The 13,102-nt window shown below is 33.0% G+C and overlaps 1 protein-coding gene across 3 annotated transcripts; it reads right to left on the bottom strand.

Moving 5' to 3' along the window:
• Window positions 1-1,898: 1,898 nt before the first annotated feature.
• On the bottom strand, window positions 1,899-11,994 carry LOC149536678 (small ribosomal subunit protein uS10y). Of its 3 annotated transcripts, XM_089803175.1 has the most exons (5): window positions 11,940-11,994; window positions 11,664-11,730; window positions 6,336-6,451; window positions 6,027-6,140; window positions 1,899-2,378 (listed from the first exon to the last, which is right to left on the bottom strand). In XM_089803175.1, exons 3-5 carry the CDS (start codon window positions 6,445-6,447, stop codon window positions 2,236-2,238), a joined length of 369 nt encoding a protein of 122 aa, XP_089659301.1. In that variant the 5' UTR covers window positions 6,448-6,451; window positions 11,664-11,730; window positions 11,940-11,994; the 3' UTR covers window positions 1,899-2,235. The 3 variants fall into 3 exon arrangements, with proteins under 3 accessions (XP_089659301.1, XP_089659299.1, XP_089659300.1); XM_089803173.1 differs by lacking the exon at window positions 11,664-11,730; XM_089803174.1 differs by lacking the exon at window positions 11,664-11,730 and having other exon boundaries at window positions 11,921-11,994.
• Between the last annotated feature and the right edge of the window lie 1,108 nt (window positions 11,995-13,102).

The raw sequence follows: 13,102 nt of genomic DNA on the forward strand, positions 1-13,102 counted from the left end.
AAGAATGGTAAGGAGAAGGTCAATAAAAAAATAATTATATGAGACCCAACACTGACATGATTCAACCTCACTCAAAGAATGGTAAGATTATCAACTATGAGAATGTCCTTTTTAGATTTAAAATCTCTCATTTTCATGCTTACTGAATGTAAGGACATGAAACACCCCTTAAACAACAAAGTTCAAATAACTTGAACCATGTCAAGTTAAAAATAAATTGTACTACAATTTATTTTTTCCAAGTCACCTAGCCTACTTAGACATGTAAAACATTCGCCTGACGCAACAAAGTTCAAATAAACATGCAAAGCAAAACACCTTTTTTCTAGAGAACAAAGTTAGACTTTTTTTTCAAACCTTCGTCATTGATAGGAAGGTGAAGACTCTTTTAATAATCTTGACAATAACTCTAACGTAAAGAACGTATCATATCCCCAACATTTTAGATCATCAATCTTCCAACATCTCCATTGTGCATTTTATGCATGGCCTCTACCATCAAACGTTGTCATGCAAACGAAGTGACTGGCTTCTGAAAATTTCAAAAGCAAAATTTGAAACTGGCTTAAGAAGAATTTCATTGTGCAAGAAACTCAAAATGCTGTTTTTCTCGGCGATTGGGTTAAACCAGATTTGCATTTTTCAATAACCTCTAGTATTCAGAATGCTATTTTGTCCACCCAGTGACTAGGATACATGAAGACTTGTGTTGGTTTGCTGCCATGTATGTCACTTTTAGTCATATACATGCCAAGCCTACATTGTTTATATCAGCTGTACAGCATGATGATTACTAACCTTCTCATGAGTCATGACAGACCTCTTACCAGATGCCAGAGCTTAAGACGTTAATCCATCTGACCTAATTTCTGATTTCAGTGTTTCTCAGAATAAAAATGTAGCTTTTGTACCTCAAGCAAAAATCAAATTTACGCTCTACCTACCTTATTACCCACAACAGGCCAATCTCCATCTAATTGGAAAGCTGGGCAGTACATAAATAAGTTACGAATCCTCACAACATTCAAAACTGGCATCCCATAAGACCCAAAAATGTACCTACCTTATCACCCACAACAGGCCAATCTCCATCTTATTGGAAAGTTAAGCAGTACATAAATAAGTCATGAATCCTCGCAACATTCAAAACAGCATCCCATAAGACCCAAAAATGTCAAAAGCAATTCTTTCACCCCCACTGAAAATCTTCACAACACTCAAAATTAGCATTCCATAACACCCAAAAAAGTAAAAGCTCATCCTTTCACCCACTGAAATTCTTCCTTCAATCTCATAATCTTAGTTCATTACATTAGCATGCAATAAGTTCAATGCTAGAGGTTCACAAATCAATAAATGTGCCCAACAAAATTTCCAACTTCATTAGCACAATCAAACTAAGAAGCACAGTTGACGAATTAAATAAATACACGTGCATGATAAAGTCTCAAAATTTATTAGCACAAACAAAAAAAGCACAATGGAGAAATTTTCTTATTTGGGGTTTTGTGAACCCCAGATCTGCCTTTGTGAAAATATTATTTACTTCAGCCAAAGATTTGTAAAATTTTATTAAAAATTCTGCAGGGTAATTTCTTACAACCTTACTTCAGCCAAAGATTTGTAAAATTTTATTAGAAATTCTGCAGGGTGATTTCTTACGACCCAATGCAGGGTGGGCCACCACTACTAATCTATGGCAGGAGAGTTGGTGGAGCCCCTACTACTCTTAAGGGGCCACTGAGTGAACGTAAAAACTGGCAAAAATTAAAACAAGAACTTTACTGGATACTTTTATAACTAACCTCAATCCCCAAATACATTGTGTTCTTTATAAACAATTAAAAATACATATCCCTGCCCATTCAAACATAACTTTCTAGTTATCAAACACAACATTGATCAAAAGCAGCCTAACTGGTATCAATTCAAAATATAAATATTCTGAAACATGCTATGACAAGTTGTCCAGGGAACAATTGCAATTAAGATCCCCGCCACTATGTGATTGTGGAATGGTAAGGAAACTGAAATCATCCAAACTTCTTATGATGTCAGAGCCAGAAAAAATTCCAGAGAAAATTGCCAATGTGAAGCTTAATTCTGGTCATTTCTTGAATAAAAAACGAAAAAAAACTGTAGAAATCATGAAGGAGACATTAAATGCTCTGTTAAAAATTCAATCTAACCTAAGGCAAAATTCAAAATTACAAAAGGCAGACTGATATTTAGCTCTCATGTGTCTGCAATAGTAACCTCAACCTCAACTCCAGGTTCAATGGTAATTGATGTGATCTGCTTCACCACTTCAGAAGAGCTAACTAAATCGATTATTCTCTTGTGAACACGCAACTCAAATCGATCCCAGGTATTCGTACCTAGATAACAACCAACAAGAAATGAGATCAGTCTTGAGTTCTATTTATGGAGCAAGAAAAACAAATTTCGACAACTTATTAAACAACACTAAGTTTCAAACAAATGGAGTGCAAGGTCTGATGAGTACCAAAGTATCACCACAACATAAAGAAAGTCCAGACATCCAAGGAGGAGGAATTTGCTAGACATTACACTGAAACCATTGAAAACTACATAAGACCACAAGTACTTAACGGGATGTTAATAGTATGCTGGAGGCAAAACATCCAGAAAAAACAAGTTAGAATGGATAGTGGAAGAAGAATCCACTCCTTGATGAGGAAAGACCACATTTTGATTAGAGGGCAAAATTTCAACCTATAAATGCAATCAGTTTGACTAATCCATTATTTTTCGCTTTTCAGATAATGGATGATTTACGAATAATAACTTCTACTGTAACAGAAATGGAATAACAAGCGAACCCCAATTCAAAATGAGTTCATCCAGCTCTACAGTTCATTTTTGGACCAGAAATCAGTATTTTCACCACTGCAAACCGTCCAGATATATTACCAAACAGAAGTGTTAATTATGCATATAAAAGCATTAGGTTGATTCTCAGATTACATTATGAGTACTGCAATGCTCAATTTTACTGGCATTTTTCAAGCATCAAGCTGCTATAGTAAATAAGAATTCACAATATAAGCCACATTTTAGGGTAGTAACAATAAACCAACCACAAAGACCACCAGGAAAGCAAGTTAAATTGCAACAAACAACCTGGCAAATGATCTATAATGACTTGACAATCCAATACCCATAACTGAATATTCAAGTCCGATTTGAAGAAATAGCTAAAATTTGCAGAAGGCGTAGCATAACAACATATTGATTCAGGATGTCAAGCCCACATGGGATCAATCAGACAACATAAACAAATAAACTGGACACCTGTGTCTCTGGTTCTTAACACCCCAAGCAGCCCAATCTAGCTTAAGATTCACAGATAAAGGATTGTTATAATAAATCGATGCTGCTGTTGTAGTATTAAACAGACGAGATGAAAACTCCTTATATAGATTTACAAAGACAATGTTTCTAAAAGAAACAATCATGAACTAAAGACGAAAACAGAAACTACTTAATAAACTAAATACCTAAATCACAAGGTTCGCTGAATTTTCGACTCCAAGTTCGAAATTCGTCGAACTTAAAAAAGTGTAAAAAAAATCGTATAAAATCGTCACAAATTCGTACGACTAGTCAACAACTGTCATTTCTGAAAAAATGTATTTTATTGTAAAGATTTTAGGGTTATAAAAAGAATTAATAATAAAAACACACCTTTGTTAACAGGAAATGCATCCAAGTTTATACGACAGCTAGGGAGAACTGTGGTGGTCATTATCTGCGATCCTGCCTGCGAATCACCATGGATTGTTGTGGGTCATGTGTTGCTGCAAAGTTGTAAATTGTCACAAGACATGAGTTGCTAGGAGTTGCTTCTCATTCTCCTACATAACTCTGCTCACTCAACGTCTCCTGAATAACCTGAAAAATCTCCTTCAAACGGCATTTGCAGCACTTCCATTCCTATCCGTCTTTTCCATTTCTCTGTTGGCAGTTCCATTTTCAGCAAACTATTGGCAACTTGATTTTCTATGTTTCGAGAGTATTTATTTTAGGTTTGGTTAAAAGTTTTAAACTTTTATTATTGTATGTTTTATTACTATTATAAATTATATTTATTTATCAAATATTAAAACATGTCAATATTATTTTATATCATATAATAATGAATAGCATTTACTTATATTATTTATCAATATTTATATTATTTCATATTATTTATCAATACTTATATTATTGTGTATTTTAACTATCAATAGTTATATTATTTCATATTATTTATCAATACTTATATTATTCTGTATTTTAATAATAAATAAACACGTCAATACTTATATTATTATAAATTATTAAAACATATTATAATAAATTAGGCAAATTTAATGTCGAATTTTTTTCCGATTTTTTGACTTGTTAAACTTCATCCGAACTTCATAGTTGTCGACTTCGAACTCGAACCTTGTGACTTAGCTAAATACTAACCAAGATGACCATTAAAGAAACATTATAATATTCTAATACCCTCCACTTATTGTTTAACAGTTGTCTTTTGGTCACAAATTCTTCAAAACATTTTGTCTTTGTTGAGACCCTCTCTGGATCTGCGAAATGTTGATGACCAAGAAATCATCCATGATACTCTGCAACAAAGAGTCAAGAGCCTGCCACTAAGATAAGTTTATCACTAACCTCCCAGAATCAACAAAACATCTGACAAGAAATCATCACAAAAACATCCAGCCATTGGACAACTAGCACGATTTTGAGGAAATTTTGGAAAAACCTCCAAACCCTAAAACAGACTGTAAAAACCCATGATTTTTAAGGAGAAAAAACAGATGATTTTTGAGGTGAAAATTGATAAACAGTGCAAAGCATCGATTTTAGAAAAAAGGGTGAAACCCAACAGATAATTTTTGAAGAAAAAACTATAATCCTACTAGATAAATTTTTTGGAAAAAATCATAAACCCAAAAGAGAATATTTGAGGAAAAAATCATAATAACTCATTAGGGAAAAATTTACAAAAACCCATCAGAAATATTTCAAGGGAAAAAAATTTATGAAAACCCATCAAAAGTTTTTGAAGGGAAAAAATTATGAACCCAACAAAAAAATCTTCATACTGCAAAACAAAAAACTTCACATTGTAAAGCAGCACATGCAAACGTATTCAAGAAACATGAAAGGACCCTTCCAAAATCAGAGACTTTTGCTCAAATCATTAAATTGCACAATCAAAACTCTTGACTAAGCTTGCAATTTTCAACAAAAATCTTTGATAACAAACAACATAATTTCATTAAAAAAAATTCTACATTAAAAGAGACTCAATTTGTCAAATCTTATGAAACTGCATTGACCCACTCTGATTCAATGTCATGGTAAATCAATGTTGTTGTTGTAGTATTAAATAGAGGAGATAAAAACTCCTCTCTATAGATTTATAAAGACATTGTTTCTAAAACACAAAATCGTGAACTAAAGACAAAAAGAGAAACTACTTAATAAACTAAAAACTAAGTAAGACGATCATTAAAGGAAAGTTATAATATTCTAATAAGTATAACAAGACATGCAACTTCATCAAATTCATTTGTCATTTTCTATGATAACTAATTTAGAAGACCATGCTCACAAGTGTTTTAAAAACAGCCTGTGTAATTGTACTTGTATCACTAGAGGTCCCAACTTATGCAGATATGCACAGAACGTGTCAGATACCAGATGCTTACAACAGCCCAAAATATGAACACTGTGTTTCTGTACCATATTTCTTGTAGACTACATACTTCATTTGAGTGGGGAAATGGGCAAACAGTGGCTTTATTTTCCACAAACAATAGAACTCCAATATTTGAGAACAAATTTCAACACATTCCAGGACTGTTATTTCTAATTAAACATTAAGAAATGCGTCATGATGATGCATCTTGTAGATTTAAAAAAAATAGATCTAGCTTAGCATTACATTTTTACGAGGTAGATTAAATTCTGCGATAGGATGGTAGAGATTAAGTATATGACAATACCTTCTCCACAAGGAGACTTCCGGGTGGTAATATGGAGGACCTTGGTAGGCATTCTGACAGGTCCCTTGACCTTCAGCCTCTTATCCTTGGCACCACGCACAAGGTCAGCACAAACTGCGAGAAGAACAAAAAAGAACAGAATTTACAAAGAGAAGGAACATTGCTGTCTCAAACATAAACTTTCATTCAAGGCCATTCTTCAAAACACATCCTACAAATGGCAAGTGCATACCCAGGCTATCCTAGCAGACTATTTGTTCTATAAAAATTTAACATTATACACTTCAAAATAGACGATGGAGAAGATACCTTTCTCAAGGTTTTTAACATTCTTAGAGGAAAGAGTGATCCTAATTCGATGCAGCTGCTCCTGAGATTCTTCAAGACCAGCCTTCATGGGTTTCATCATACCCATAGCCATGTTTCTAGTGATAACATAAACAAAAACATTAATATGTGAGGATGACGAAAATATGTAACGTCAGGAAGCTACCTGTGTGTAAAGTAAAACATTACAATATCAAATAGCTAATTCCTTAACAAATAGATCTTTTCAACTGCATAATTCTGATAAAGGAAGAGAAGAGCTCAACCATTACTTATTAAGGTAAAGAATGTATTAGGACACACAAAACTTTATGCAACGTGCAAACTACAAACTTGAAATTCACTAGTACCTAAACTCTAACAAGGGAGGGCAGGAACATCAAAAGGAAGTTACTCGATAAAGAAGACATCTTAAAATATCTATCTAATCGATGCCATGAGATATCAATCTGAAGGTGCCCATATTAATTTTTTAGATAGGATGGATAAGCATCTCAAGACCACACCTCTCACATCTTTTCAATATACTTATGATATATGTGTTACCAGTTATTTCAATTACAAATTCATTTTTATTGTAACAAATTTATAATACATTACGTCACAGGGTCCATGTTCGTGTTCAAGTCCCACAAATATAAAGTTCAGATTGAATTAGGCAAAGATAAAATTCAACTAATATAAATTTCTATTTTTTTAATATATTAAGTTAAAATTAATAAAAATAAAATAATTTCATGTTGGGAGTCACCATTTGGATATTCACCAGTCTTAATTGCTAACCTATTGTATCATAAATTGTTATACTGGATTACAATAAATTACACAAGTGGTTAATTTGCTATGTTAATCTATCGCTTAATTCATATTAAAATTAATGTTATGTTATAGTTAAAGTAATGTTGCATTAAACTATAAAGCATAATAAGTTAATAACATGTAATAATTGTTAAAGAATTAATATTTACAGGCCTAATAATTGCTTGTTAAATTTATGAATTGTGCAGATTTCAATACATCAAGAAAAAAAGATTGGGAATATTAGCTTCAATCTTCAAAGTGCTGATGTGTAGCTAGGTTGGATTCATTCTAGGCCCACCTAGTACACCTAATGGCTAATTGGCCGGCCAGAATTAGCCATTTTGCTAATGAACTTTTCATTTCAATCCTTAATTGGGTCTGTCCTATTTGGACGATTCATGTAACTTGCAATTACGTAATTGGTCAAGACCTATTATATTGGGAATGTAACTTGTAATTAATAGGTCTGATCCTATTCTTAGCACCAACACTACAAGGCCGACTAGAGGTATATTAAGAGGCATTGATTCACATATATGCAAAACCATTCTTGCATCAACAGAAAATTAATTTTGCGATGTACAGAATAAGTAGAGTGCTCAGGGGTGATGATAAGAGCTTATCATCTATGGTTGGGAAGGCAACAGATTTGCATGTGGTTAACAAGCACTACCATAAAATAAACACAATGCTCTACAGTAACAGTCATTTCCTAGACTGCTACCATGCTTAAACAATATCACACCCAAACTATCAATCAAAAAGGTTGAAGCCACAAAGGTTCCAAACCCTACTCAAATCAGCAGAGTAGATATATACATGCCACAATAGACATAGATGAGGTAAAAGGCAAAATACACAGCCCCATTCCCACCATCCCACATATTAACAATACAACTAGAGAGCTTTACTTTTCTTCATCATCCTTTGCCACCTCTTCTTTAGCATCCTCCATTGGAATCAAGTGACAAATTTATATTTTCCATCAAATGATTCAAATATTGTAAAAATAAACCCAACCTTGTTTAAGGACATCACTCACATCATCATGGAGGATGCAGGATCTTGCAACTATGGAAAGGATACTTGAACACAACAAATTGCACAAAACCAAAAGTGTTCTACCTCCCAAATACACCCATCAAGAGACTCATCCACCCCTTGGACAGCTCTTGAATTCAAACCACTCACTTCATTTGCGTTAGTTCTCCAACTTTGATGTAAAAACTAACCAAATCTCACACTAGTCATAAAACTAACCATAGCCTCCTCACTAGTCACCTCCTTCCCCAACTTTGGGAAATTTCTCACCTTCCCCTCTAGCTCTTGCACCAACCATCATATTCTCTCCCTTGGAATGAGACACAAAAAGCTGAATTGATATGAATTAAATTATTAATTCCCAGGGGCTTTCTTAAAAAAGCAAGGGACCTGTGCTCAAATTTCTAGGTGACATGTTAAACACTCACATGTAAAACCACGGAATTTCAAATTGGGTAAACTACCACATCTAATTCTTGACTAGATATGGCATACTTAACTACATGATCCCAAGTGCAAATGCACAATATATTTGACAAAAGATATACCCCTCAGCCATGGCACCTAAGCAGGACACCCGTCAAAGGAAAGATGTCAATTTAAATATTTATTACTTAAACATCTTGTCCTTGCACTAACTCAATGAAACAATGCATGATGTAACTTGCACGACAGAAGATATAATACGAAATATTCTGCAAAAACATTCTGCAAATACTTAACAATAATATACAACTTTTAGTAGACAACCTCCTAATCCACTTCAAGGGGGATACCCCCAATTGTCTTCAATAACTCAGAACTCAACATGATGAAAAAAGACTCACCGCCTGCTACAAATACCATGTTTTTGCCTAGTATATCACCAACGCCAGCCCAAAAATGGTCATATCTAAATAACAATGTAATTATGATAATATGACTCAATTAAGGCTTAAGGTAGCCAGCCACAAGCTGACTATTCATTACCATTTGCACACTATACGGTTAGGGACATAACATTGCCCTCCTCTTTACTAAAGTGTTATCCTCAATGCTAAATTTTCTTCTTCATCATCTCCTTTTCATGTTTCTTATTCTTCTCCTTCTTTTGCTTATTTGTAATTTATTGTCCTTGTTCTTCTCTTGCACACTATAGGGTTAAGAACATGACAAACAATTCCACTAATGTCAAAAGAATGATGTTTGGGCAGCACAGGTGTAAAAAAATCTCCTCGGTTATTTGGGCTTTACTTAGTAAATCAAAACCTTCTTAGGCTTTTAGTAGGCTGCAGCCAGCAAAAAAACTCCTGCACAAGTAGCCTTCAAAATAAATACACCAATAAGAACCTCCTATGCTCATTTTCTGTTAGATATGCTTGTTTTAATCAAAATATCAAGTTAACATGATTTAGTTAGCAAAATGTGCTTTCCCTCTGTGATCTAAAGCCTGGCTGACCTTTTATGAGGCAAACTTATAATTTGAGTCTTGAACCAGAGGTACCATTACCATCTTCCTTTTCCATTTGAAATGCTCTCGTACTGATTAATTTAAAAAATACATATATACCCAATCCAAAAACAATAAAAGTAATGTACAAACACAATCCAACACAAAAAAGCAATAATAAAATGGTATCAAAGAAGGTATTTTAGAGCAACAAATGTTCGAATGTATTTAAATTGATTCTATGTTTAGTTAATTTTGATAAAACCAACTCCAAATCCCATTGATAGCAAGCTAATGCAATCAAATGCTGTAGGCATAAATATCCTGATGTCAAACAGTAATGAAGCGTCACTTCCTTATCTTTGAAAGGCCTTTGCATACTTAGTTACATGACCCTTGTACCATCAATCAATCAGCACCGACCAAAATATTTTTCTATTAGCCAAAGTTTTCAGTGATTTTAATCGTTTTCAATTTGTAAATTTAAGATGGGATTGGTTAATTTTAGATGAATGAAGCGCTTTAATAATCAAACCATAACTATGAATCAGGAATAAGATTGAAGGTGGTTGGTATCCCCTAATTTGTGAGATCATCTACTCCAAAGATTTTCCTCTACAATGCCAAATCTGAGAGCACAAAATCATATGTTAATTATTTTGGACTCACGCAGTTGTTCATATGTTAATTATTTTGGACTCACGCAGTTGTTAATCACTACGCACTAAAATATTAGCAAATTAAGACATAAAATTATAATGAATGAAAAAAAGTTGTATAAAATGTAATTAACCACGTTAAATGAGCCCTTGTTGACAGCAAACTAAGTAAATTAATCAGTGATCTCATCACAGAACAAAACAGCAGACAACATCAAGCCAGAATAGTTTGCAGCATTACTTTCCAATGTTTCCATTACTGTGGGCAGATTACAGGCAATCCAGGAAAAGGACATTGCAGAAATACAATGAATAAAATCTGAGACAGTGAAAAAGGATTGTCAAACCACTAAACTACATTCATAATAATTTGTTGGCAGTTCTTTTTATATAGCATCAGATATATTTCTTATCTTTTATATGCAAAGACATATGCAGATCCCCCAATCAGCAGGCTTATACTCTGTAACAGTGGTTCCATAGAGCCATTCATTCAATGGTTTAACTTTAATCAGAGGTAGCAATCAAGGATAAATTATCTCTTACACAGATAATCAGAATCTACGTCCAAATTCAGATCAGGCATCTTCCCGGAATGACCATCAGCAATTATATCAGACATCATTCTACATATAAGTAGAGTTTAGAACCATTATTAATGAAACATTATCTTAATTTCAGATATTGTATTCAGATATCTGTAATTGCTTGTTAGTTCAGAACTCCTATTCTTGCATTTAATCAGCAAGACCTTTCACCTCTTACTGTGTGCAATTACACTATAGATCATACACTCGGGGATATCAATATTGAAATGGATTATAACACTGATGACAATTGGAGAGAATCTAACTCTCCTAGTGGTGGGTCTCATATCATTTATAGTTCTACACATGAGGGAAGTAATGTCAATATAATATAATTACAACTGAGGTTGTTCAATAAAAAACATTTTTACTAATTTTACTAGAGAAGAATTGTATTAGTGAGAAGTTTTTATAAAAGGTGCAGGATAAATGTTGTCAAATTCAATACATTTTCATTTAGAGATACTTCTGTAATGTTCTGAATTCATTCTAACAACTGTAGAAATTGGTACTTTGTAAATCAGTTTAGGATTTTGCAATCCTATGAATATCGAAAGAAGATTTTCAATAGTAAATCTTTATCGTACATTTCATGTTTAATCGTGCATTTCTGATCAGTACTTTAAGTCTGAAACGGACATTTAAAACCACATCGCAACTGTCTGACAAAAAATTTACACGGGAAGCAAGGGGAAAAAAATAGTAACGGAACAAGGTGAGCTACTATAGCTGAAACTAAAAATGGGCAGTACCAGAAATTTATAAATCCAGATTATAGCCAAGAAAAACTCACTTAAGACTATATATATTGCTGAAACTTCAACTTTCGCTCAGATAGGTAAGCCCCGGCATTGTGGGGTTTGGAATTCAATAACTGAAAAATAAATCTAAACCGAAGGTGGTTGCCTCTATCTTGAACAATAAATCTAAACAGGCATCTGGAAAACTAAAATCAAGCATTGCAAATTACAAGAGACAATAAAATCGACTAATAAAACTGGAGGACAGATTTCTTCTTGTTACTATCAAATATGATGAATACTGACTTACAACTGTAATAGGTGCTTACCGAAGGCAATCGCAGCTGCTATTGAAGGGTTCTGTCGCCTCCGCCGCTTTGCTTTGAAGAAAAACGTGAGGATCGACCAAATCTTTCCTTTTGTTAAGTTTTCTAGGGTTTTAGAGGTGCGGTCAAATTAAGGGTTTCCTCGTCCGCAAGAGAGCCCGTGCATGTAAAGAGAAGCCTAAACAACAACAAACTAAAAAGCAAGCCTTACCAAAGGGCATTGCTTGAAGCGAGGCTTTTTCCAAATTCTCCTTATAATGAGATTTAGGATGGATAGCTAGTGGCGCCTATAGGAAGGTAGGTGATTTCTATTCTACTTGTAGAAGAAAAATGGGTCCACTTATTCCAACAAGGACACAAAGGGTCCAGTTCCTCTCGATATAGTTTTCCAATTTTTGGTATTTATTATTTTAGAATAAATTACTAAAATGAGATAGAATTTATCATTTGATATGTTAGTTTTTTGTTGTTTTGTATTTTTTTTAAAGTTTTTTAATGTATATAACATAATGATTTTTTTTTTAAATAAAGAATAGTAGATTTAATTCTCTTTTTGAATTAGAGTTTAATTTTTGTGATAATTTCTAAGTTAAATAAAAAAATATTATCTTTAATGTTTTCTTTATCTCATTTTCTTTAATTATTATATAAATAAGAGATAGAACAAATCTACATATTATTTTTTCAAATAATAAGCAAATTGAATTATTGAAGAGAACTTTTTCTATGCAATACTTTTGAGCTCAATTTTAAATTTACTACCATTTGAAGGAAGAATAGTTTAAAAGAAAATCTAGTTTTAAAATTAGTTAAACTACTTAGTTTTTGTTGAATTGAATGTTATTCCAAATTAAAATTACAATTATAATATGAAATAGTAAATCAAATAAACAATGTATCCTTAAATTGGATAGAGTCTTTCAAGTTTTTTGGATTACAGAAATAAGAACAAGTGTTGTCACTGTGGTTTCATTTTGTCACCTATGTCTTTCTTTTCACAATGCAAGATGTATTAATTGCAACGTTCGGATTATAAACTCTTCAAATTAATTTTAATATGCCTTTTGTCAGCAGTTTAATTGATTTTATTGTTATTCTTATTATTATTTTAAAATTGTTTTTTAGGTTACAACCCAATCAAATCAAATGCATTAGATGTTTGTGTA

Source organism: Cupressus sempervirens, chromosome 10, assembly GCF_028749045.1.
Source record: "Cupressus sempervirens isolate cs-2001-9-10 chromosome 10, ASM2874904v1, whole genome shotgun sequence".
Taxonomy (NCBI): Eukaryota; Viridiplantae; Streptophyta; class Pinopsida; order Cupressales; family Cupressaceae; genus Cupressus; species Cupressus sempervirens.

Coding starts and splice junctions, on each gene's coding strand:
- LOC149536678 (XM_089803173.1), bottom strand. CDS start 6,447: ATGGCTATGGGTATGATGAAACCCATGAAGGCTGGTCTTGAAGAATCT. Junction 6,141..6,335: donor TGTTAAAAACCTTGAGAAAG/GTATCTTCTCCA, acceptor TTCTTCTCGCAG/TTTGTGCTGACCTTGTGCGT. Junction 2,379..6,026: donor GAAGTCTCCTTGTGGAGAAG/GTATTGTCATAT, acceptor GTTGTTATCTAG/GTACGAATACCTGGGATCGA.